The 26,447-nt window shown below is 41.0% G+C and overlaps 1 protein-coding gene across 2 annotated transcripts in view; it reads left to right on the top strand.

The window, feature by feature from the left end:
* Positions 1-26,447, top strand: part of HMGXB3 (HMG-box containing 3) — a 41,086-nt gene that overhangs the window by 9,065 nt on the left and 5,574 nt on the right. The window contains exons 5-17 of one of the 2 annotated variants that reach the window (XM_087816916.1): positions 242-340; positions 1,727-1,858; positions 5,732-5,878; positions 5,975-6,150; positions 7,874-8,049; positions 8,185-8,282; positions 10,256-10,354; positions 11,906-12,055; positions 15,623-15,924; positions 16,437-16,564; positions 20,144-20,275; positions 21,164-21,348; positions 24,865-25,084. In XM_087816916.1, the coding sequence (XP_087673042.1) occupies positions 242-340; positions 1,727-1,858; positions 5,732-5,878; positions 5,975-6,150; positions 7,874-8,049; positions 8,185-8,282; positions 10,256-10,354; positions 11,906-12,055; positions 15,623-15,924; positions 16,437-16,564; positions 20,144-20,275; positions 21,164-21,348; positions 24,865-25,084 (2,044 nt within the window). Of the gene's footprint in view, positions 1-241; positions 341-1,726; positions 1,859-5,731; positions 6,151-7,873; positions 8,050-8,184; positions 8,283-10,255; positions 10,355-11,905; positions 12,056-15,622; positions 15,925-16,436; positions 16,565-20,143; positions 20,276-21,163; positions 21,349-24,864; positions 25,085-26,447 lie in introns of both variants that reach the window. The other variant, XM_087816915.1, reaches the window with a different exon arrangement.

Here is a 26,447-nt window from a genome sequence, read left to right on the forward strand (position 1 = left end):
CTTAGAACCTCAGTTTTCTTATCTGTAAAATGAGGGTAGCACATACCCTGTGGTAATGTTGGGGTTTTTTCTAGTTTTATTTGCTCTTAATTAAACTTTATTTTGAGACAATTGTAGATTCTTTTTTTTAATTTAATAAGCACATTGTGGTTATTGGACTCGATCTGATCTTCCAGTGTTGGGGAGCCCTTGGTGTTCTTTACTCTGTCTCAGTAAAACTCTTCTTTCCATGTGCCCACAGGATTCCAGTGAGAGTAGCTCCTCTGTGCCGGCCACACAGTTCATCATGTTGCCTCTTCCTGCCTACTCCGTTGTGGAAAATCCCACCTCCATCAAACTGGTCAGTGTGTGGGGAATTGATGGAGACTAGTCCTCCATAAGAATTCTCTTCCAGGTAGTTTCCTAGAAGTCTTAGACCTGAAGACGCTGGGATGGCCAAAGTTCTCAGATTATCTGGTCATTGAGTGTGTCAGTGGCAAAGTTACAATCCAAGGCCTGGTCTTTTTTCCTGGTGCTGCAACCACTTCACACTGTCATAATCACCTTTTCCTAGGTAGCCTAGTGGCAGCTTGGTGTTTTCTCAAGAGTGATTTTTGCTTTTTGGCCAGGCTAGGGAAGCTGGGATTAATAGCTGAATACACGTTCTTAAGTGACAGTACAAATCTGACAGGGAAATGTTCTCTTTCCAGCATTAATCTAGAAATGGATCATGACTAATTTCTATTTGTAACTAAAATACAACAACCCATTGTAATACGTTCTGTTGAAATCAGCACAGAGATGGTGAGAGCAAGTGGCTGAATATTTTCATAAGCAAGTAAAATTGACCCTTAAACAACAAGGGGATAGAGGCACTAACCCCCTGCACAGTTGAAAATCTAGGTATAACTCAAACAGGCCTGCCCTCCGCATACTTACTTGGACTGCCAACCAGAGATTAAAAATAGTAATTAAATTCTGATTTCTGCTGAAGTTCCTTCTCATTATTTAGTGACCATTTATAGTGACCATTTAGTGATTATTTTCTATCTCTGAACCCTCGATTCTCTGGTTTTAACGATGGGAATGAAGATGAAGCACGTTCTTTGAAATATTCAGAGTCTCGGTGCAGCAGGGCATACAGAAGGGATCTTGGACCAAGAGTCAGAGAGAGCTAGTTTCTAGGTCTAGCTCTGTCCTTGAGTCACTACAATTTCAGGCAAAGTACTTAACCACTCTGAACCTCAGTACTGATACGACTTCATAGCATTGCTGAGGGCAGTAAATGAGATATTGTGTAAAATGTTTAGCGCTGTATGATTCCCCACTCAATGGCAACTGCTCTCATCACAAAAAAAAAATTACAATTTCTAGATATTAACTAGACTTGTGATTGTTTTGGAATACATACAAATATTGATCATTATTTTGGACAGCTGGAACTAATATGATGTTAGATGTCACTTATATCTCAATTTGAAAAATAGGAGCTATTACTATCATCATTTTTCTGGCATCTAACTGTGTAACCTTGGGTAGCTACCTTTTCTCGTTTGAACTCAGTTTCTCTGTTTCTAAAAAGTTTACTAGTTGTATCTGAGGATCTTTACAGCTCTGGCCTTTTATACCATGAATTGCCTTATCCTTCTACAAGTTGGTGTCCTCCTGTGATTATAATGGTCATCAGGATCTGAGAGAGGTTAGACTGTGGTGTTGATTCTGACCCACTCTTCTTTTTTTTACGCAGACCACTACATACACCCGCCGGGGCCATGGGACATGCACTAGCCCAGGTTGCTCCTTTACATATGTTACCAGGCACAAACCACCTAAGTGCCCTACCTGTGGTAACTTCCTAGGAGGGAAGTGGATCCCAAAGGTAAGGTCTTTTGGCCACTGCTGCCTGCTTTGGAAGCCCACAAAGTAGGTTTCCCTTAAGAACAGATGACTTTAAAAATTAATATTTATTTTTATTTTCTGATCATAAAATTTCATTGCAGACTGTTTTAAAAAGAAAGAATAAAGTATTATCCATAATCTTATGCCATCCGAAGAAAAACCATTATTAGTTAACATTTTGGTCTTTTTTGTGTGTGAATATACAAGTTCTGTATCTTGCCTTTCTTCATTTAACGTATCATGCCTTTAGATATTCTTCAAAAATGTTATCTGTAATTGCTTTATAATTTCCCATGGATGACTATACCATGTTAATTTACTCATTTCCTTTTGGGGTTAAATTTTTAACAATCCATCTTTTACACTGACTGCTTTGTTATTCAGATGTATAGCTCACATCTTCTCACCCCTTAACTCAGAGTCGTTTCAGTCCCCTACGTTCCTGTTAAAAGTGGAAGTTCTTAACCTAATACTCAAGATCCTTCATATTCTGACTCTGACTTTCCAAATATATGCCTCTGTCTCTCTCCAAATAATTGATGCTTAGTAAATAAATGAGCATCAGAGCTATGCCCCTGTGAAGTTCCGTTCAACATAGTCAGAGATGGTTTTATAGAGGGTATAGAGGGGATGGTCTAGAAGGATCAGTAGAATTTGGGTAGATAGAAAAAGAAAAGGGGCATTGTTTTTGTGAAAATAGCTTATGCTAGGATTGTGTTTATAATGTGATTAACTCAGCATCATCCAAATATATTTGTGTAGAGAAAACTTAGCAGTATACTTATTTTCTCTGGGGCAATTTCTAGAACATCTCTTAGAGAAATACTGGGATGACGATTTTTGCCCTCTGGCTGAGTGTTGGAGTTCAGGGTAGCACCAATTCCAGGAGACAGAATAGGGTAATAGTTAGGAACACAGTCTGGATTCAGCTTTATTAGTTCAAACCTCTGCTTCCCAGGTTTTTAGCTATGCAACCTTGGGCAAGTCATTTTATGTCTCTATTCTTGATTTAGGTTTCCTTTCATTTGTAGTCGGAAGTTAATAATACCTAACTCATTGGGGTTGTTGCAGGGGTCCAGTGAGATTATTCATGTAAAGTGGATGACACATTCCTGGCATTTATTAAATCCTCAGTGAAGCTTCACTTCTGTCATTGTTGACAGCAACATAATTATTGTCTCTATTATTGCTATTAATGTGATCACTCAAGGGACAGGAAGGATCTAGCGTTAGCGTCTGCTCGGGGTTTTGTCGAGTATCTTGTGCCCACCTCTGCTGTGTTTCTGTGAAGTCGTTCAGTCTATTCCCATCCTAGTTCTCCCCAGAATTTACTTCCCGGCTGCAGCATGGAGGTGGAATTGGACAGTAGTCAAACCCTCCTTGGCCCTTCTTCACTCATGCACAGCAGGTCTGTCTGTTGACATTATTTCCTTGCTTTTACATGGAAGAATCTTACTGACCCTGTGGCCATGGCTTCTTCAGATTATGTTTTTATCTGCTTTCTTTTTTATTTTATGTCTTTTCTCCCACCTTTGATTGAAACAACTTTTGAGCCATGATTCTCTTTCTGAGATCAAACTCATGACATGAAACAATTTTTATTCTTAGCTACTTGTCCCCCATATTGACTTGCTAAGTCAGAATTTTCCCCCAAAGGTTTTTGTAAAAACTTTTATGTAAAGAGTAGATTCTATGATTTCTGAACCTCATAGGAACAGAGTAAGTGAGTACGAGTAGAAAAAGAGTATAGCATTAATGTACTTAGAATTTTAGAGATAAAAGTGACCTGGGTTATCAGGTAGTTCAACTCTAAGTTTCCAGCAGAGGAAAAATAGATTCAAGGGAAGTGACTTGTTAAGTTCACTAATTATGCCAGCACTTTTTCTTCCACTAAACCGCACTTTCAAGCGTTGCTGGGATTTTTTAGTCCTGATTTTTGAAGCAAGTATAAATAGTTTCTAAAAGCTCCAAATGTGTCCATGCCAGTCAGGAAATGACTCACCTTTTCTTGTATTGTTCTGGAGTTCATACTGGCTAAAATTAGCCCCAAAAAACATGTGGCACAGTTCCCAAGGAGTTGGATGGAACAAAAGATGGTGTAGGAGGTGTAGGATAGCTCAAGGCCTCACTCCTATGGGCTCTTTGATAGTGGTAATTGAGGTCTCTCTGAGTGGGCAACTGGTAGTATTTGCCTTTCATCTTGAAAGAAAGGTGACATCTAAAAAGGGTAGGTTGAGTTAAGGAAATGTGAGATCACCAGCTAGAATTTTTGTTCTTATTGCTTAAATTATTCAGTCCTCCCTGCAAAGGATTTTTGTCTAGTCTACTTAAGGGGGCAATGTTTTGCTCAAAGATCTCATCTTAGAGGCTTAGTTTAACTTGTCTCCTGTTTTGCTGCAGACTTTTCCCTCTTTAGCAGTCAATACGCCCTGTGCAGTTTCCTTGGCATTTTTCTGTATTTTTACTCATCCTCATGGGCTAGTGGGTGTTAGAATCTGAGAATGCTTTATGCAGATTTCTAAAGGTCGTCTATAATTTCTTAAAGTTCTTAACTAGATGCAACATGCTGCCTGGGGGGATAAGGGGTTTTTGGTAACCAGTGACTGGAAAATAGTAATGAAATTTAATGACAGCCACAGATGCTAGTGGGGCAGGGGGATCCTGCTTCATTTGGGTTATCTGAAAGGCTGTCTTGTTGCTGTCGACAAACACTGAGAACCCAATTCTCTCTTATTTTATAATGGGGAAATGAGAGTTCGGCTGAAGCTTGCCTTGGGTCACTTAGTTATTAGGAGTGAAGACGAGCCTAGATAGAACCCAGCTTTTATGTTCGTCTCCTAGGTTTCCAGTTTTGAGTGCGTGCAACAGAGTTTATTCTTGTATTATTAGTTATTAATTATTGTATTTTTCATATGAACAACTGTAACCTACTTTTGCCCCACCTTGTATATGCATGTGTATGTATATGTTAGTTGGATAAAAGTTAAAGCACCAAGGAATTTTTAAAGTAGGTCTGTCTGAGCCCGGCCAGGCATGGCTCAAAGGTTCCAGGCGATCAGGGTTCGATTCCCGGTCAGGGAACATGCCCAGGTTGCGGGCTCAATCAATGACTCTCATCATTGATGTTTCTATCTCTCTCTCTCCCCTTTCCTCTCTCTGAAATCAATGAAGATATATTTAAAAAAAAAAAAAAAGTAGGTCTGTCTGAGATAGCAGCTGATACTTTTAGTGATTTTGAATATTTTCTAGCACATAATGAGTATGTATGAGTTAAATTATCCCAGGGAGAAGTTTGTGGCATATATGTAAGTCAGCCTTAAGACTCACCTGAAAGAATCTGGGACAAAAGATAGACTTTTTCCCAACAGAGTTGGAAGCTTTGAGTCTATCTGTGTGAGATTGTGATCACATTGGAATTAACTGAATCTCACAAAGGGACCACCAAGATAAATAACTTAGGGGTTCTAGGCCCAATATGGCACATGCCAACCCTTTTTTTAGACATACAAAGAAGTAGGTTTTGAACAGTCAAAGGTCATGGTAAAAATGCCATTTGTTTGTTTGCTGAAACCTAAAGAGGCATACCAGTAAGAAGTTTGTTAGGAGGAGAAGAGCTTTACCCTAACACAGGCATTGAATACGTAGTGAAGAAGGGGACCTGGAGTCAGAAGACTTAGATTCATGCCAGTTTCATACTTGGGACCTTAAGTTAGCCTCTTCCTCTCTCGTGGCCTCAGCTTCCTTATCTCTTGCCCGTAAATTATTGTTACGAGCATCAAATGAGAATATATTTGTGAATGTGTTGTCAGTTGTAAAATGCCATATGTATACAATGTATTTTTATTCTTTCTAGGAAAAGCCAGCCAAAGTCAAAGTGGAATTGACTTCTGGTGTCTCCTCCAAAGGCTCTGTGGTTAAAAGGAATCAGCAACCTGTCATCACTGAGCAAAATTCCTCTAAGGAAACCGCCTCCAAACTGACTCTGGAGAACTCCGAAGCTGTAAGCCAGCTCTTAAGTGTAGCTCCTCCAAGAGAAGTGGGTGAGGAGAATGAGTGGGAAGAAGTGGTCATCTCAGATGCCCATGTTTTGGTCAAGGAATCTCCTGGGAATCGTGGTACAGCAGTCACTAAGATGCCAGTGGTCAAGAGTGATGTGCAACCTGAGATCTCTCTGAGGACAACTGAGAATGACAGTCCTAGCCCAGACATACCACCACCAGCCGAGGGGACCAGCACCTCCAGTTCACTCCCTGCTCCTAAAAAACCTACAGGGTAAACCAATGTGTTTATACATTATAGGATTGCATTTAGAATAGCATCTGGGGAAATGCCTCATGTTTGTTTTGTCCCATATAGCATTCCTGAGAGTCCACAGATCCATTTATGGCTCCTATTTTAGAGATGAAGAAACCAGGGCCTAGCAACATGCAATGATTTACCTTTCCTCCTATACTCTGCTGTCCATGCCCTGCTGTTAGGTTCCTAATACATCTCTTTCTGTCAGTCTCCCTAAAGCAGCTATCAGGGTCTTGCTGGTGCAGGCTGTGGGCAGTATTATAAACTATTATTCAATCCTGATACTAGATTTGGAAAGAGAAACTCTATTAAGTCACCTTATAGAAAGATTCCTGTCATGGTGGTCAGAGAATTCAGTTCTGTTTGTGACTCTGTCCCTGGCTTCCATTTGACCTTGGGCATAGTCACTTCATGCCTCTTATCTTCAGTTCTCACCTCTGAAAAATCTTGAGTTGAGTATTGAAAAAAATCTTATCCTCAGTGGCTCACCCATACAGACTGAAAAAGATTGTGCACCTTGCAGATAGGAGGAGGTCCATAAACGCGGGCTAATCCCCCCCCCACACACACACACACTTTCCCTCCTTAAAGGCTTAACTGGATTCTCCATGTAGCCCCTTCCCAGAGGTAGTTGTGGTCTAGTAACTGAAAGCCCTTGTTTATATCAGTGGTTCACAATGGGGAACAGTTTTGCCTTTAGGGGATGTTGTGTCAATGTTTGGAGACATTTTTGGTTGTTACAACCGGGTTGGTGTAGGGGTTATTACTGGCATCTAGTGGGTAGAGGCCAGGAATGCTGCTACATATCCTACAATGCACAGCACAGCCCCCACAACAAAGAATTTTTTGGCCCATGATGTTAATACTGCCAATGTTTAGGAATTCTGGTTTATGTTATTATAGTTTTAAATTTTTTATTGTTGAGTATGAAATACATTCATTCACATGGTAAAACTCAAAAGGTATAAGGAATTTACACTGAAAAAATTCACCCTTCTATCCCATCCTTCAGGCATCTATTTCCAGTTCTGAGAGACAATCAATATTCTCAACATCCTGTTTCTAGAGAGAATTTTAAGCATATTCAAATATATAAATGTGTATTGTTATGTGTACACATGTATACTTTTAAACAATGTACTTTGAGATGGTTCTGTGTCCTTAGAGGTGGAGGGTAAAGCTGCGCACTTGAGACCTTTTGTTTGGGCAAGTGAGTCACTTTAGCACATGCATGGGTTGAGGCCTTCTGTGCGGCAGGCTCTGCGCTCAACCTGGAAGCTACAAGAGGAAACAAATAGGTGGTTCTTTTGGGTCTCTCAGCCGCTCTCATGTGGGAGATTGATATGCTTTAAATACTTGCTCTAATTAGAGACTAATTAGATGTTATATTACGGCTATTGTACACTGTAGGCACTGTTTTGCACATTTTTATCTTCATAATGACCCCATGAAGTATATGTAATTATCCTGTTTTACATACTAGGAACTTGAGGTTAGCAGAAGACTGAAATTACTTGCCCAGGGCCACACAGCTACTTACAGGTTTTATTTGAACCCCATCTGTCTAAAGCCTGACAGTTTAACAATGAAATTACTCCTCTAAATAAGTGCTATTTAGAGATTGCACTTTTCTCTTTCTTTTCTCTTTGTCCTGAATTTCTAGGAGATTTTCCTCCTTGTTTTTTGTTTTTTTTTCCAGAGTTGACCTGCTCATACCTGGTCTTAGAGCCCCAGAGCTTAAAGGCAGAGCACGGGGCAAGCCTTCACTACTGGCTGCAGCAAGACCCATGAGAGCAATTCTCCCAGCTCCAGCTAATGTGGGCCGAGGCAGCAGCATGGGACTTCCTAGGGCCAGGCAGGCCTTTCCCCTGAGTGGTAAGGACTGGGACAGACCCAGGAGGAGGGGCTGTCTAATGGGAAGGGGACAGGAGTATGGGGTTGAGAATGGAGATGAGAGACTTAGGGAGACAAGTGCACTTAAGTTACCAGTTTGGCTCCTGGTTGTCTCAGATAAGACTCCTTCTGTGAGGACTTGTGGCCTGAAGCCAAGCACGCTGAAACAGCTGGGCCAGACCATCCAACAGCCATCTAACACTGGTGAGGTGAAGGTAAGATGCATTCCCTTCCCTGAGGAGGAGCTGTCTGCTCCAAGAACAGGGGTTCCATTTAGTGTCCCAAAACTATGCAAAAAACAGACTTTTATTACACTGGGGGACCTCTGGGAGGAGGCTTAGCATGAATGAGTTATTTACTTTTTAATTAATTTCTTTTCTTGTTATAAAATAAATAGATATTTTAAAGCTATCTAGAAATAATTCAAAACATAGAAAAACACTTGCACAAGTAAAAATTAGCAAAATCAAAGAGCGCCCATGTACTTGTTACCCAATTATCTATTGTTAACATATTAGTCCATTATGCTTTATAATGTGCTCATATGTGTCCTCCCATATGTGTGTGCATGTATAAAATATACATAAGTTAAGGCTATGTGTCCTTTTACTTACTAATGCTTCAGGGTGTATTTCCTAAGAATAGGATATTCTGTTACTGAAACACTGATAACAATACTTTATCATTTGTATTCCAACCCTGTCAGTTTTACTCAATTATGTCCTTTATAGCATTTTTCTACTCCAGTACAGGGTCCAGTCTGAGATTAGATATTGTGTTTAGTTGTCATGTCTCTTTAGCCTCCTTTAAAAAACTGAATGCATCTTTGTTTTAGAAAACATAGAAAATTCAGGTAAGGCAGAAAGAAAATAAGTCCCTTGAGGTCCTGCCACCCAGAACTAACTACTATTAACAGCCTGGTGTGTGCTCGTTTAACCTTTAAGTTCTTTTTTGCATTTGTGTGTGTTTACTTTTTTAATACAATTTTTTTAAACCAAAAAATTATGGCTCTTACTCTATATATTGGTTTGTAGCCAGTACAGTTCATTCAGTTTAACGATATAGTTATTTAAGATTTCTGAGGTGTCAAAATTCCATGTACTTCAGCACATTTATTCTTAGATATATATTTTTTTAGTTCTTTTGCCATACGTGGCTAGAATAGTTATTATCAAAATTCTCTAAATCAGTACTCTTCACCAGACTGCTTTTTTTGACCAAGACCCTCAGTAGGAAACACATTTTTACATCAAAGCCCAGTAAATATATGCATACAGCCACACATTAAAAGTTTAATGAAGCAGTGCCCTTAATTGTATGCAGTCACTTCGGTATTTTCCATTTCTTTTTTCAAAGTGCTAGTTTTAGCTCATTAAATTTCACGACCCCTCAGTGGATTGTTGCTTGTAGTTTGAAAACCCTGTCATGGACCAAATTGGAACAGGAAAATCGGCCTACCATCTCCTTTGCCATGTGCACTATATCAGGTAATTTCCTTTGTCTGATAGTTCTGAATTTGTCACAAGAATATCAACCAGCTTTTACTTTGAAGGCTGACTTGCTTGTCATCCAGGTGTTGTGTCAGCACTGAGTGTACCACTTTGTAGATTTCCAGGCCTTAGATTATTCCCTTTACTTTGTAAACTTCCAGTCTTCTTTGTAAATAGTTTTCTTTGGTCTAAACAATTGGTATTTGTTCAAATAAGCCCTTTTGCTAGTCTTAAACTGTACATGAAATCTTATGTTCTATACATCAACTTAAATTCAGTATTACAGAATACTTTCAATTTAGAATGCTTTCTTTGTCTTTTTTAATTATATAAGTAATATCTACATTTAGTATAGAACATTTGACATTTTGTAGATAGTGGTAAAGGGGAAACAATCATGATATTCTCTCACCCTGGAACACTTTAGTGAGTACTCTTTCAGACTTCTTTTTATGCCAGCATTATCCAGCCACATAACTACTACATGCTTTTCTCACTTGATGGTAGTTTTAAATCTGATTCATAGTGTTTCTAACACGCAGTGTTAGAAGCTGCACAGAAAAAGTGTGGCAACCTGTGAAGTTGCTCATTTGGAACATGACTACAAATTTCCTGGGAAACTTTCTTCAAGCTGTTTTAGAACACAGGACCTCAGGAGTCTGAGGTTCAGACACTAAATAATTTGTTCTGATCCACAGCTACCAAATGGCTCGGCCAATAGGACATCTCAGTTGAAAGTTGTAGAAGTCAAGCCTGATATGTTTCCTCCATATAAGTACAGCTGCACTGTCACGCTGGTAAGTGTAGCCAGGTGATGGGCTGACACAGAGGTGGTTTGATTTTGTGGTTGAGGGCGAGTAGGAGTCTGCGGTAGGTGGGAAGTAGTGGTAGTTAGGAGTGAGAGTAGGGTCAGGGATAGATCGTTGATTCTGAAGACCCTGTCACTAATACAAATGATAGCTCCTGGGTAAATCAGCTAGATTTGTTGTTTTTCCCAGGAGATCTATAAAGCTGAGATCAGGATATTTCTACTAAAAGTAGTTGGAGATGAGAATACATTCCAGTTTTAGCGTTCAACAGTCTTTGTACCTTTTAGCCTCAAAAGTGTATTCCATAGACAAGTTTGGAAAATGTTATATTTTTCCTCCCCAAAGTAGAGTCACATTCAATCCTAGTATCTTAAAGGTTTGAGAAGTACTTTAGAAGTAACTTATTTTGTTTAGCCTGGCATTTCCCACCAAGGTTTTCCCTCTCCCTCTCTCATTTGTAACATAACACAAATGTGTAACTCTGGAGTCATCCTTTTAGAGCGTAAGCATCATGGAATAAACACTAGATGTCAAAAAAATCTAATCCAAAAGTGGATCTGGCTCTGCTGCTAGCATGCCATGTGACCTTGGGCAAGGCTCTTTCCTTCTCTGGTTCTCAGTTTTTATTGTCTATTGCGTTGGTTTGGATACCATGTTGGGGCTTCTCTTCCTCTTAGCATTCTCTAATTTTGTTGATCCTTAAGATATCAACCAGCCGGATACCTCTGACATGTTCTCTGGCTGAGTTGAGTAAGATGCATAGATTTTGAGAGAGCATCTACATTTTTAGAAATTCTTACCAGATATAGGCAGTCATTTACTCAAAACAAGATTTATTGAGCACTTACTCTGTGCCAGGCCTTGTGCTAGGGATCCAGTAGTGAACAAGAGAGCACAGGTTGGTGGGTTAGTACCTAGTCTGGCCTGATCCTTAAGGAGAGTGTGTCTCTTATCCAAGCATGTGCTCAGGTTTCTTTTTCCAAAGACCTAATTACTACCTTCTGCATGCCATGCTATTCTCACCACCCCCTCCCTTTGGCTACAGTTGGCCACTCAGGTTACCATCTGGTGGAAAGTGCCCAGGACCCTCTGTTTGGCTGATTAGACAACAGCTTGTCATAGGAGACTAAATGCCAGAGCTTTTAGCTTAAGTATTTCAGAAGTTACAATTTGTATTTAGGAAGGGCTTGAAGTCTTTAGTTCACTGCAGTTTCTTGTACTCTTTGTTAGAACAGGCCTGCTTCATTCTGCCAGGTGTCTGAACCCTGGAGGTATTCGAGTCCCTGACCTTTGACAGTCAACTCACTTGTTTCACAGATGGGGAAGGACTTGACAAAATTATATAGGCTGTATTAAGATGAAAAGGGATAACTGCAGAAAAGGGATCTTGCTTCAAGGCTCTTTGGAAGTTAGTCTAAGTCTGGTTTTGCATTTGCTACTTTCTTCTCTGATTTACTGATAGCTGGTCATCCTGGTTCTTGGCTCTGTCCAGGTATAACTCAACTTTTGAAGAATTGAACGTTGGTCTTACTTTTTTAGGATTTGGGCCTGGCAACATCAAGAGGCCGGGGAAAGTGCAAGAATCCCTCTTGTAGCTATGTCTACACCAACCGGCATAAACCGAGGATTTGTCCCAGTTGTGGTTTTAACCTTGCCAAAGACCGGACTGAGAAAACCACCAAGGCTCTCGTGAGTTCCTTCCCCAAACACATCCCTTGGCCTTGGGTTGGGCTCTGTTAGTGAACTTGTTTTAGTAGAAATAAAAGGATTTCTTAGTTAGAGCACCAGAACTGGAACCAATTTATAGGTTCTGAATCTGGGCAAGTGCTGCCTTCTCTCCTTGTCCTCATTGCCAGGGTGAAGGGGTTGACCAGATACCTTGATCTCTGAGACCCTTCTGGCCCAGTGAACCGAGAGCTCATTCACCAAAGAAAATGGTAACACAGGCCTTAAATAGAATTCAGAAGAAGAGGTGGAAGGGTTACATTCTTTTACCTCTGAGGTCTGATAGAGGACCTGTTAATAGTATTTTGGTAAATAGAGAATGCCAATACCAAGATTGTAGATTAGATTGATGCTTCTCATGTTCCTTGCAGAGCTTTTATCTAATCACAAAGCTTTATTTCTAGCAGTCTTAGCAAGCCTGCTCTCTGAAGTTGGAACAAACTATTTGGATAGTAAAATACTTTCCACTTGGTTCCTTAGGGCTCACTTTTTATTATTTAGAACCAGGAAAAATGGGCTTTTTCAGAGGTCCTTTGAATTTCCACATGGGAGTTTTTTAAAGTGAACAGAAAGTGACAGCATCTGAGGCAGCAAGTGGAATGACTAGGATGAAAATAATTAGAGAAATGTCAGCTGATCTGCCTTGCAGGGGAAGGATGTTACATGGTCAGGATCTGAGGTGTACCTGGCCACTCCAGATCTAAGCTGAGCCTTGCAAGATGGGTAGGATTTGGATTGAAGGGGAAGGCATGCTGTACTCAAGGGCAAGCATGAGCAAAAGTTAAGAGGCAGGGAGTCATTGGGTGTTCACTTGGCCAGAGGAGAAGGATGTATGGGGAGGAGTATGGAAAATAGGCTTGAAAGGCATATCAGGGCCCTATCACGGAAGATGTTTAATGCTAGCCTGGGCAGTTTGTCTTTTAGTCATGGGGTCCCACTGAGTGTCCTTGAGCCAGGGAGAGGCCCAGAAGAAGGTTAGGAGAGGGAGAGGGAGAGGGAGGAGGGAGACTTATGTGGGTTTGGGAGTGGATAGGACTGAGACACGGACAGAACTGCTTCAGGCTTCTAGGTTTCTTTGCATATGGGGAGGGGCCTTTCTTGCAGGTGAATCTCATCCCCTTTTTTCCAGGTTTGTCTCTGTGTTTGGGGTGGTGGTCTGAGGTTATCATCTTTGTGAGAAAGGGGAGTGGAACTAAAGTATGTGGGCATTGATGGCTTAGTGGAAAAAACACTGGGACCAGGAACCAAGAGACCCTGAGCTGGAAGCTTTTGTTTTCCCTATCAATCAGTGAGCCCTAGAGCAAACTCAGAATTGAGTTTCAAATAATCTGTAACTCCCTGAAATTGCATGTAAATAGGTCCACGCTCCCATCACATTCTGCTATTCCACTGGGTGCCCTCTGCTGGCAGTGAGCATTCTTCCTGAATTCTCCATGTGCTTGCTTGTTTCTCTTCACTAGTGTTGACCACACCCTGTCTTGACTCCCTCTTTTAGTTCCCTATGAGACTGTAATCTCTTAGGGCAGGTGTATCTGTTTACCCTGTACCTTCTAACCCTGGAGGTTGCATACACAGTACAATAATGTGTTGATCAATGGCTATGGGATGAAATTGCATTCTGTGTAGGTAGATGCTCTGAACATTCCTTTCTCCTTCTATAGCTGTTGGTTTGCAGCATGGAAGTGGGTGTTGGTCTCTAGGTCTTGGATGATGAGGTCACTTAACTTTCCAGGTGAGGCAAGAATTGATTTCAAATCCCACTCTTTCTTATATTATTCTGTCTTTGGCTAACTGGTAGCTGCCTACCCCAAGAACCCTCGTCTTCAGCTGTTCCCTTACCCTCCAATCTCCTTAATTTTAGGAGAAATAAAATGCCATGGTTTTCCACAAAATCAAACACAGGTCAGAAACCCAGAGACCTTTGGGTGTGTTACTCTTTGGAGCCCCCTGGTGGCCATACATTTCCTATGCAGTTTGTCCTGCTGTAATTAAGATTGCAACATCTTTGGGTTGGATTGGTCTTCATTCCTGTCCATCTTTCAACTGTGGCTCAGAGCCAAAGGACAGTATTCATGCCAACTTCTGTCCCAGCCCATGGTTCAACATAGTGATAACAGGGAACACACAACCTCCCGGGGCAACACAATTCTAGTGTCACTCAGCTCTTCATTCATTCTTTCTTTTGGCAAGCATATATTGAATGCTTACTATGGATCAGGCTTTTGGAGATACAGAGATGAGTGGGACATGGCCCCTTCCCTTGAGGAGCTTACAGTCTAGTGGGGAAGAAAGATAAATAACCAAACTATTGTAGATAAGAGTTAACCTAGGATGTAGAGTTAACAGAAAGCTCCTTCTTTTATTAAGCACATAACTTCTACAAAGCAGTGTATACTATGTCCAGCAACTATGAATTAGCATCTTTTGTGTACCCAGCCTCATTCTGGTATTGGGATTTAGCAGGGACCCTACACTCACTGAAGAGTGGGGACAGTTGCTTACCAACTGTGAGACAGTGCATTCTACAGTAAAAGAATGGACTGTGGGAGCATGGAGAAGGGAGTAATTCAGGCTGTATTGGCATAAGGAACCTTCATTGAAAAGGGACCCGCCTGAGAAGGACCTTTTTTTTAATCCTCACCTGAGGATATTTTTTTCCATTGTTTTTTTCAGAGAGGGAGGGAGGGAGGGGGAGAGAGAGAGAGAGAGAGAGAGAGAGAGAACGAACACATTGATGTGAGAGACACATCGATTGCTTGCCTCCCACACATGCCCTGACCGGGGCCAGGGATCCAGCCTGCAACTGAGGTACGTGCCCTTGACTGGAATTGAACCTGAGACCCTTCAGTCTTCAGGCTGACGCTCTAACCACTGAGCCAAACCAGCTATGGCAAGGACCTGTTTTTAATGAGCATTTCAGAACCTTGTTCCTGGAAGCCTCTGACTGGTATATAAAGTTCTCATGTACCTAGAACCCATAAAGCATTAAAAATAAATACTTTAATTAGTATAGCTATTTGTTTATATATCAAAACTACCATTCATAGGGTTTTCATTGCATCCCAGGCACTGTGCTAAGTGCTTTACTTAATATCTTGTTTACTTTGTACAGCTACTCTAGGATATTACCAGTATTTTGTTCCTCCATTTCATAGGTGAGGAAACTGAGGCTCAGAAAGATTAAATTGCTTTGGGTCACACACATACAGTTGTTAAGTGGCATATCCAGAGCTGAAGCCCACGTCTTTATCCTCTAGATCCCCTACTTGGTGAATGGGAGCTGACACTTGAAATCATTACTAAGAGGTGTATATAGTCTTTTCATTTTTATTGATAGAGAAACAGTGCCAGAGGGAGAAAGTACCTGCCATAAGTCACAAAGTGAGTTATTAGCTGAGTTGGTTAGGAGCCTAGGTTTCCTACCTCTCAGTCATGGGCCCATCCCTCTGCTGCTTCCAGTCTCTCATGATATAGCCTGAGGCTGGCTCTTCATGCTCTGGGTGCTTGGTGATCAATCCACTCTCTTCCCAGGAGGCGAGCTCACCGCTCCCAGATGGGCTAAGTGTCACAGAGCCCCTGAGTGCAGCCCAGAGGGAGATCCAGCGCCAGTCCACACTGCAGCTGCTGCGCAAAGTCCTACAGATTCCTGAGAATGAATCCGAGCTGGCCGAGGTCTTTGCCTTGATAAATGAACTCAACAGCTCTCGACTCATTCTGTCCAACGTGAGTGAGGAGACAGTCACCATCGAGCAAACCTCTTGGTCAAATTATTATGAGTCTCCATCCACGCAGTGCCTTCTCTGTAGCAGCCCATTATTCAAAGGGGGACAAAAGTAAGCAGTCCTTTCGCATTTCCTGCCCCTAACTGCCCCATCTCACTTGACCCATATTGCTGCTTTCTTCAAACAGCTTTCAAACTATAACCTTTGAAGATGTTATTCTCTGCTTTTCTTAGGTTTCCTTTACTTTTCCAATTTCTAATTAATAATAATTAGTAATCATCCATTATTTCCATTGAAAATGCCTGAAAGTTACTGTCACCAGTTTAGGATTTAGTTTACATCTGGACTGCCCAGCATAATGCTTGCATTTGGGTTCAGTGGGATTGGTTAAATTGGGTAACAAATTGAGAGGTATATTAAATTTGGGTGTGATTCTACAGACAAGATTCCCACAAAATGGAACACCCACCTAGAAAGCTTTGGGACACAAGCTCTCACACTTCACTTTCCTACTGCATTAAAGTCTTGAGAATTTTGCCATTCATCACTGAGCCCTGGAGGCTGATTAATTATTAAGAGGTTGATATCCCTTCTGTTTTTGTTGGTGATGTTTTGGGTACTAGCTCCCTTGCTGGGCCCCAGGAGTGCTGGCTGCTGACAGCCAACCGGCTACAGGTGGTGACTGCCCAGGTGAAGATATGTCTGAATCCCCATTGTCTGGCACTGCATAGCTTCATGGACATCTATACAGGTGGGTGCCAGTCTTTCTTCCCTCAGTGGGCCCCCAAAACAGGCTTGAGTACAGCCTCTGTGGGTCAGACCTCTGGTCCTGTGAGCACTGGACCTTCTCTCAGATGGGGCTTCTGAAGGAGAGGGGATTTTCCCTCCTGGATGTCTCAGCCCCAGTATACATGTACCTGTCAAGTGTTAGGATCATCCTGGATCTTTAAACAAAGTTACTTTTAAAATAATAGATTTTGATTATAGAAAAACTGGAAAATGCTGACAAGTAGAAAGAGGAAACTGAAAATCATTAGTAATCCTGCTATGAGATAAACACAACATTGTGCCCTCTAATCCCAGGTGTGCTATTTATCACTGCAGAATATAAGAAAGTGTGGAGGGATTTATAGGTTTATAGCTTTAATTTCAACAAAAATGGGTTTTTGCTGGATGTTGTTTTGGAATGTGCTTTTTAAAATTTAGCAGTATATCATGGGCATCTTCCTATGCCAGCAAGTGGAGAAATACATGACCATTTTTAAGAAGTAGCACTCCATTTTAGAGGACTCTTTATAATTAAATCTTTGTTACAGTCTTAATTTTTTCCTTTGGGTAAATGCTCAAAAGTGGAATTGCTGTGTGTTCACCCATTTCCCCTCCATTCATCAACATCAAACATTTATTGAATATTTATCACGTGCCAACCATTGTGAGAATTTGAATCTTGAGTTTCATATGTAGAATTGGGTGCTGAAGATTAAAAAGTATATGTTATTTTATTCTGTCTTCAGAACCTTATGGTGCCTTATTTTGAATTCATGTTTTCAGTGTCTTGCATTGCCAGATTAAGTTTATACTATTTTATACTCTTGCCAACAGTTAATGGAATGCAGCCTGTCTAGGCTAGTAGTACCTTAGGATTATATATATGTATATATTTTTTTAATTTTAACTTGATTTTTAAATTTACACACAGTAAAAAATTTACTTTGTTGTTGTATAGATATGAGTTCTGACAAATGCACTGAGTTGTGTAACTGCCACCAATCAATATGTAGAATAGTTTCCTCATCCCAAATCGTTGTCTTGTACTGTGTTTTTGTGATCAAGCCCATCCTTTACCCCTCACCCCAGCAACCATTTGATATGGTCATCTCTATGTAGTTTTATTTTTCCAGAATGTCATAAATCCAATCATAGTAGCTAGTGTTTCGAGTCTTGTTTCTAAGCATAATGCCTTACAAAATCACTCATTTTTGAATGTATCAATAATTTGTTTCTTTTTATTGTTGAGTAGTTTTGCATTTTATAAAGTATCACAATTTGTTTATTCACTCATTGAAGTTGAAAGACATTTGGATTGTTAACCAGTTTAAGAACTTGCCAGACAGTTTACCTAAATATCTATGTATACCATTTGGCATTCTCTCCAACAATGGCTGAGAGTTCTGGTTTGCCCCACTTGTCAGCACTTGGTATTGTCTATTTCATTTTATTTTATTTTAGCCATTCTAATAGGTATGTAAGTGGTATTTCATTGTGGTTTTAATTTTTATTTCTTTGATGAATAATGATGTTGAACATATTTTCTTGCCATCTGTATGTATTCTTTGGTGAAGTGTCTGAACTTTAGCCCATTGAACTAGGTGGTTCATTTTCTTACTCTTTAGTTTTGAGAGTTCTTTGTATATTCTAGATACAAGTCCTTTATCAGATAAGTGATTTGCAGATATTTTCTTAGGGCCTATGGCTTGTCTTGTCATTCTCTTAACAGAATCTTTCACAGAGCAAAAATTTTTAATTATGATAAAGACCAATTCATCAAAATAAATTTTTTTTAGTTCATCAATTTTTTCTTTTATGGATATGCTTTTTTTTTTAAATCCTAACCTGAGGGTATGTATTCATTGATTTTTAGAGAGAGAGGAAGAGAGATCAAACCCAAAACCTAGGTATGTGCCCTGACTGGGTATCAAACCCACAAACTTTTGGTGTACAGGACTGTGTGCTCCAACCAACTGAGCCACTTGGCCAGGGCTGGGAAAAGCTTTTGATGTTCCATCTCAGATTTCTTTACCTGGGTGAGAGTCATAATTTTCTTATGTTTTCTTCTAAAAGTTTTATAATTTTATGGCTTACAATTAGGTCTGTGAATTGATTTTTGTATAAAGTGTGAAACTCAGATGGAGTTCATTTTTTGTTTTGGCCTGCGGACCTTCAATTATACCACCATTTGTTGAAAAGCAGTCCTTTCTTCAATGAGTTACCTTCATTTCTTGGTTGAAATAAATTCATCATACATGTCTGGGTCTTTCTGCATTCTCTTCTGTTCCGTTTATGTTTATTCTTTTGTCACTTTCACACTGTCTTGCTCACTGTAGCTTTAAGCAAGTCTTATAATTAGGTAGCATGAGCCTTCCAACCTTGCACTTGCCTGAATTATTTTGGCTATATTAGTTCCTTTGCGTTTCAAGGTAAATTTAAGAATCAGTTTGTCAGTGTCTACAGAGTCTTGCTGGAATTTTAATTGGGATTGTATTGAATCTGTAGATCAATCTGGGGAAGTTTGACATGCTTAAAAAATACTAAGCTGTTCCCATTTATAAACATGGTCTGTCTCTCCATTTTATTAGGCTTTCTTTTATTTCTTTCATTGATGTTTTATACTTTTCAGCATATAGGTCCCACACATATTTTGTTAGATTTATACCAAATTATTTTTGTAGGAATTTTTTGTAGATTAGTATTGTTAGTTTTTAAAGTTTATCAATTTGGTAGGTAAAAGCTGATATATCATTTCTTAATTTTTTATATTTCTTTGATTTCTAAGAAGATTGTATATCTTTTGTGTGTTTTTTTTCTCCATGAATTTCTCATGTATTTCCATTCTTTTTGGGGGGCTATCTTGTTGACAGAGTTCTTCCTCAGTTTATCAGTTGTCCTTTAAATTTGTGATTTTTTTTTGACACAAAGGGTTTTTTAATTTTTTTGTTTTAATTTTTATGTAATCATTGCTTTGGTCCTCTCCTTTATGGCTTCAAAGTGTATCATGCTTAGAAAGGCCTTCCCCATTCATTTGTACCCTTTTTTAATGGGAACACTTATTCCATAATTGGTTTTTGTGTAAATTTGTGTGTTATGTATTGTGCAAATGTAAAATCACCCTCTTTTATTTGTCTCAAATTGGCTGATTTAAATTCCACTGAGTCTTTTATCCCAAGGGTCGTAGAGGGGTGATTTTATAGCCTTTGTCACATTCCCTACACATCCCTGGGCTAAAGAATACTCCTGCTCTTTCCCTGCTGCGCAGCTGTGAGAGGTCATGAGGCCTGAGCTGGGTGGTTGGGAGAGGTTTCTTTTTTTCTCTTAAAAAGTTCTATGCGTATTTTATTACTTGCTTTTTTCATTTAATAATGTATTAGGGACAACTTCACATCAGATCATTTAGGTCTACCTTATTCTTTGTAATGTTGCATAGTTTGCTATTTTATGAATGCACCCTAATTTATTTATTTGTTCCCGTATTGGGCATTTAGTTTGTTCCCAATTTTTACCATTGTGTATGATATTGTAATGAATTTCCCTGTTGCCTCTTCTTAACCTGCAGGTCTCTTTAATGTGGGAAACAGGCTGCTAGTGAGCCTAGACTTGCTTTTTGCAATACGAAACCAGATCAAGCTGGGAGAGGACCCCAGAGTGTCTGTCAGTGCTGTTCTGAAGTCGGTGCAGGAGCAGACAGGTAAAGGTTGGCTCCCTCCCTTTCCCAAGATTAGGTGTAAGCTCCCTGGGAATTTTCAGTGATGGGCTTTGGTTGAAAGAGTCCTCTTGGAGTAGAGCTTGATATTTTGAAAAGGAGACAATCTTGGCCTCCTAACACACTTTTCCTCTTGAATTTTACAAATGCCAAACTAACTTTGGAAAGCGTGAGTTTGTCTGTACATCCAGGGACCCTCAGCATGAGGTTAAACTGACTTTTAGAAGCTCGTCTTTTGGTGATAGGTACATTTGATCTCACTGCATGTTAATCAGACTCATCTTGAATACACAGCTTCTGGAGATATGCTACCAATCCCAGGGCTCATGCTGAGAGGACCACCCTCCTTACTATTAGAAATTATTTTTCCCTTGCTCTCCTTACTTATTTCTGTTTGTGCTCTTCCCATCCCATTATTACAGACTCCAATCCTCCTGCTGTGAGGTCAGATGGATTAGAGCAGAGGTTCTAGAGCCAGAAAGGCCTGTCTTGGCTCTGCCGCTTAGTGGCAATGTGATTTTGAGCAAGTTATTCTCTGTGCCTCAGTTTCTCCAGTTACAAAGTGAGGAAAATAATAGTTCCTTATTCATAAAGATATGAGTTAAATGAGATAATTTGAAGTTCTCGGCACAGCATCTAGTACCTAGTAGGTACTTAGTACAGGCAGATGTAACTGATTGGAATTATCCTCTGGGTTGCCACCTGAGCACTTGAAGGTCAGGGTGCTTGATCCTCGGAATGGTTAATACTCTTGGGTGTTCTCAGGAGAGAAGCTATCTTGCACAATTGCTATTCTTGCCAGCCATTAGCTCATCCCCAGTGGCCTCGGGGTCTTTTTCTCTGACCTCCTCAGAGCTCTTGTTCTTCTTCCAGAGAAGACACTCACCTCAGAGGAGTTGAGCCAGCTGCAAGAGCTGCTGTGCAATGGCTATTGGGCTTTTGAGTGCCTCACTGTCCGAGACTACAATGACATGATCTGTGGCATCTGTGGTGTGGCCCCCAAGGTGGAAATGGCCCAGAGGAGTGAAGAAAACGTGCTGGCACTGAAGAGTGTGGAGGTAAGTGCCTCTCAGTCACCATGGGTAACCTTTAGAACTGTTCTCACACTTTGCTGTCACCTTCCTGCGTGATGTCCCCAGGGGCAGATGGCCTCAGTCCTGTCCTGTGTGAGAAGAATGGCCTTTTCCTGCCACTGCCCAAGTTTTCATCTAAGGAAGGTCAGATGGAAATAGAGGCATTTGTTATTCATTCAACAAATTTATTAAACATGAACTAGGTATACTTTTTAGACACTTGGGAAATGACAGTTAAAAAAACAACCCACAAAGTTTCTGTGCTTGTGGTGCTTGCCTTCTGGTTTGGGGAAATAGGAAACAAACATGAATTATATATATTATATATTATTATATGTAATAAATTACAAGAAACGTAGTAACCGTGAAGCAGGGTATGGTGGAAAGGGGAATTCCTATTTTATAGAGGGTAGTTAGGGATGGCCTCTCTGATAGTGGGCGTTTGAATAGAAATTGAAGCCCATGTTCTTCTCTGGGGCAGGAACATTTCCAGGCAGAGGGAGCAGCAAGAACAGGGTCTAAGGTGGATTTGCTAGACATGGTTGAGGAACAGCAAGGAGGCCAGTGTGGCTGGAACATATGAGTCATGGAGAGAGTGGTAGGATATGTAAGGTTCAGGAGCCAGACTCTACATGGGGTCTCATGGGCCATTTTAAGGATAAACACTGAGGAAAACAGAATCTCTGAAGGGTTTTGAGGACGTGATCTGATTTAGGTTCTTAACTAAAAAATGTTCACACAATGATAACACCAAACTCATATAGCTTTATATATTGATTCTAACAAATATCCAAGAAACACATGATTCCAGTCATAGAAGAATAGCACATATGCATCTCATTGTATAAGGTCACATAACCTTGAAAACAAAACTAGATGTTTAATATAATAGAAAAAAATGAGGCTGATTATACTCATGAATACAGATGTTGAAGTCCTGCCTAAGATAATAGCAAGTCAACTCTAACAATGAATAAAGTAATCCATTGTAACTAACTTTATCTCAGGAAAGCAAGATTGCTTCATTGTGAGAAAGTACACTAATATAATTCACTACTTAACAGATTAAAGGAGAAAAGCCATATGGTCTTTTTTTTTTTTTTTTTTTTTAATATATCTTTATTGATTTCAGAGAAAGGAAGGGAGAGGGAGGGAGAGATAGAAACATCAATGATGAGAGAGTCGTTATTGATCAGCTGCCTCCTGCACGCCCCCGATGGGATCGAGCCCACAACCCGGGCATGTGCCCTGACCCAGAATCAAACCACGATCTCCTGGATCCTAGGTCGATGCTCAACCTCTGAGCTACGCCCAGCCGGGCAAGCCATATGGTCATTTCATTAGATATAAGAGGCTTTCATTATTTAACACCTATTTATGATAAATCTCTTAGCAAACTGGGAATAATAGGGAATCTTTCTTAATGTGGTACAGGGGTTAGAAAACCCCATAGGTTGGTTAGCTGTTTCCCACGATCATGTGCCGTAAGTCTGATTCTGCACATAGTCTCACTGGGGTACGATTCTGTGACCAGCAGACTGGAACAGAGAGTAACTCTTAAAGGCACCAGGCCTGTATCTCCACCTGTTCACCACCAGGGGAGGTGTGGGACCTTTGGAGAAAAGCTTTAGTCTTGCCAGCTGAACATATTTAGGATTTAATACGTAGTCTCTTTTTCTTCCCAATTAATAAAAAGTACATATATTGATCAAATATTTATATTTGAAAAATGGTAGTATATAACAAGAAATATGGAAAACAAGCATGCTGAATCCTGGCACTTTCCAAGTGTTCCTTGTAGATAAAATGAACTGCAAAATTTTGCTTTTGTGTCTGGTCTCACCAAGAGGCTATTCTAGACTCATCCAAAGCTGCTTGCCTAATAGTAATATTAACAGTAATGCAGCTACGGTTTATTGAGCATTTTAGTACATATACCAAGTTCTTACTCTGTGCTCAGTGCTTTGCTATATGACTGGCTTCTCGCCCCAACACTGTGAGATTTGTGTAGATGAAGGGACTGAAGCCCAGGTGACCTTGTCCATGCTCATTTAGCCAGGCAGGGTGGAGCTAGACCTTGACCTTGGTCTAGTTGTCTGACTTCAGAGTCTGAGCTCATAAACACTGCCATGCTCACCCAGACCTCCTGGGTCTCTGAGCTTTGGTTTTCTAAACACACTGAGCTGCAGAGACTTCGGTTTCCAGAATAGACAGAAGCCCCCCTCCCCACAAAGTTCACATCTCTTAGTCCTGCCAGTGCATTCCCTTCATTCTCAAGATGCATGTGTCTCCCTTTCTGTGGCATTGGGATTTCTTTCTTGAGACCAGGGCTTGCTTTATTTTCTCCCTTTTGTGCATGTAGAGTGGTATGTGTGTGGGGAGAAGGGAGTACAGGGTATCCTGAAGTCTGAAATAAAACAGAAAGTTATTGAACAAAATTTAAATATGTAGTTTTCTATGAAGAGACTGTCGGGTTGGCCCTGTCCTCAGGGACTGTATAGAGGAGGACCCTGTGGACTAATGACAGCCATGTTAGTTGCACAGACCGTATACTCATTTGGCATTTTCTGTCCCCTGTTCATTGTGGAGAGGGTGTGCTCAGAACCTTGTGAAATTGTGGTGGGAGACTACCATTTACTTGCAGCATGTGCTTGTGCCCCATGAGATGGGGAAGGAATAGGAGTAAGATGGGGAGATAGATGTCTTGCATAGAGCAGTGGTCCTCAGACTTGGTGGGCATAGGCATTATATTGGGCAGTGGCTGTCAAAATTTTGTGTGGAGGGCTTGCTTGGCCCCACCCACAGGGTTTCTGATTCAGTAGTTCTGGAGTGGGGCTGAGAATTTGCATTTCTAACAAGTTCCCAGGTGATTGATGCTCATGTTGTTGGCCCAGGGGCCACACTTTCAGAACTGCTCACATGGGAAATTGTTTTAAAATACAAACTTAGAGATTTAGTTCATACTGATTGACATGCGCCCTGGCGTTAGCATTGCTAAGTAACACAAATTACTCTGCTCTAGGTAATAGGATCAGGCCACACTTTGCAGACCATATAAGGGAGATACCAGAAGAAAAATTGAATCGCACAACTACTAGGTGCCTACAATAGATAAGTAAATGCTGCGTGAGGTAGAGGAGATAGCTGTGTGCTGGCAAAGTCTGGGAGGCCTTTCTGGAGGAGGTCAGGGATCAACAGGGCCTTGGAAGTGGGTGATGATTCCTGCCAGCAAGTATAGGGATTAAGGGCATGGGCTTTGGAAATAGACCTTTGTTCACAGCCTTTCTGCCCTTGTTCCAGTAGTCTCAGACACCTCAGGCTTGTATATGGCCAAAAGACAGGTACTGAGATGTCAGATTTGGGGGCATCCCAGCAGTGCATGGCTGTCATAACCCCCTCTCCCCAGCCTTGGTTGCCCCGAGTGTATCAAGAAGGTAGGCTATTGTGTTGCTAATATTCTGTGGCTCCTACAGCTTGACCTTTTTTATCCTGACCTTTTAGTTCACCTGGCCTGAGTTCTTGGGCCCTAGTGAGGTAAACGTGGAGGACTTTTGGGCCACGATGGAGACAGAGGTGATTGAGCAGGTGGCCTTCCCTGCCAGCATCCCTATCACCAAGTTTGATGCCTCTGTTATTGCCCCCTTCTTCCCACCACTCATGAGAGGAGCTGTGGTCGTCAACACTGAGAAAGACAAAAACCTGGATGTACAGCCCGTACCTGGTAAGGCCACCTGGTGGCTGACTGGGGTCAGGGAAGGGCCCAGTCAAGAGTCTAGAACATTGCCCATGGCAAGATGCACAAATGCAGAGCGGGGGCCAGGCCCACCTGAAGGGCTCCTTCTGGAAAGATAGGACACCCTGTGACAGAATCCCCTAGAGATTAAATCATGTTGTGGAGTTTTGAAGAGCTGCCAGCCACATTGTATAGGACTGACCTACACAGTCCACTGTCAGCCTTCGGGGATGCACTGCACTGAACAGTGGAAGTCCTCTGAGAAATGCTGATGATAAGGCTCCACTCCAAAGATTTTCATTGATAAGTGTAAGTGGAGGCCAGGGAGTCTGCCTTCTAAGTAGTTTTCTAGATAGTTTTGCAAATACCTTGTGGATATACATTGAGATGTCCTGGACTAGCTGTTGAGAGCATAGGTTTCTGACAATATGAGTTTGAGTCCCAGCTATGCCACTTAGTATTAGTAGCCACGTGACCTCCACCAATTCCCTTCATTGCCCTGAGTCTCTGTTGCTTCAGTCACAAAGAAGCATGATACAGTTACCCACCTCCTGGGCTGTTAGGAAGTTGGAGTGATCTAATTAGAGTGATAGTCTTCTACCTTTTTTTTTTTTTTTTTTTTTTTTACTGCAACTCACAATAAGAAATAGGTTCTGCATCATGACCCAGCATGATACTCATATAAGTATGTACATGTGTGTTTATCTGTAAATGAAGCAAAACTTTCATAAAACAGTATTTTTCCTTACCAAATGCAGTATATGTTATTTTCTGTTTTATTTCATTTTTAAAATTCTGGATATGACCTACTGAATTGATTTTTCTAAGTATTTAATATGTTGTGATCCACTGGTTCTCAAACAGTGCTTCCTAACATTAGATATTGGGGCCCACCTCTTGTTTGCTGCTTCAGGGCCCAGGAATTTTTTTAAGGCCCCCACATATTTCTGTTGATTAGGCAGGTTCAGGAACATAGTGTATAGAGAGCATTTTAAAATGGGAGTTGCTGCTTCTCGTTGCTGTAGTTGTGGTAAGCATCTGAGATCTTGGTTTTGAAAAACCTTCAAAGGTTAAAAGCTGACCCATTTGGGAGTTCTTTGCGAGGGCACTCTGCTGGATGTATCCCTTAGATGTTCGAGGGCATAAAGCCAGTTGTGAGTAGCTTTAGATCTCTGCAGAAGTCATAAGACCTGCCTTGAGTCCACCTCTCCCAGTGCCCAGGGCAGTGCTCAGGGCAGACTGCTTCCACCCCTTGCTGCACTTAGGCCTTGCCCCTGCCCCTTTGTTCTCATCCTCACGCATCAGGTACTACTCGTGACCTCTGGCTGAGGCAGTGTCCTCCCCTCAGCAC

The sequence above is a fragment of the Miniopterus natalensis genome, chromosome 4 (assembly GCF_054644295.1).
Source record: "Miniopterus natalensis isolate mMinNat1 chromosome 4, mMinNat1.hap1, whole genome shotgun sequence".
Lineage (NCBI taxonomy): Eukaryota > Metazoa > Chordata > Mammalia > Chiroptera > Miniopteridae > Miniopterus > Miniopterus natalensis.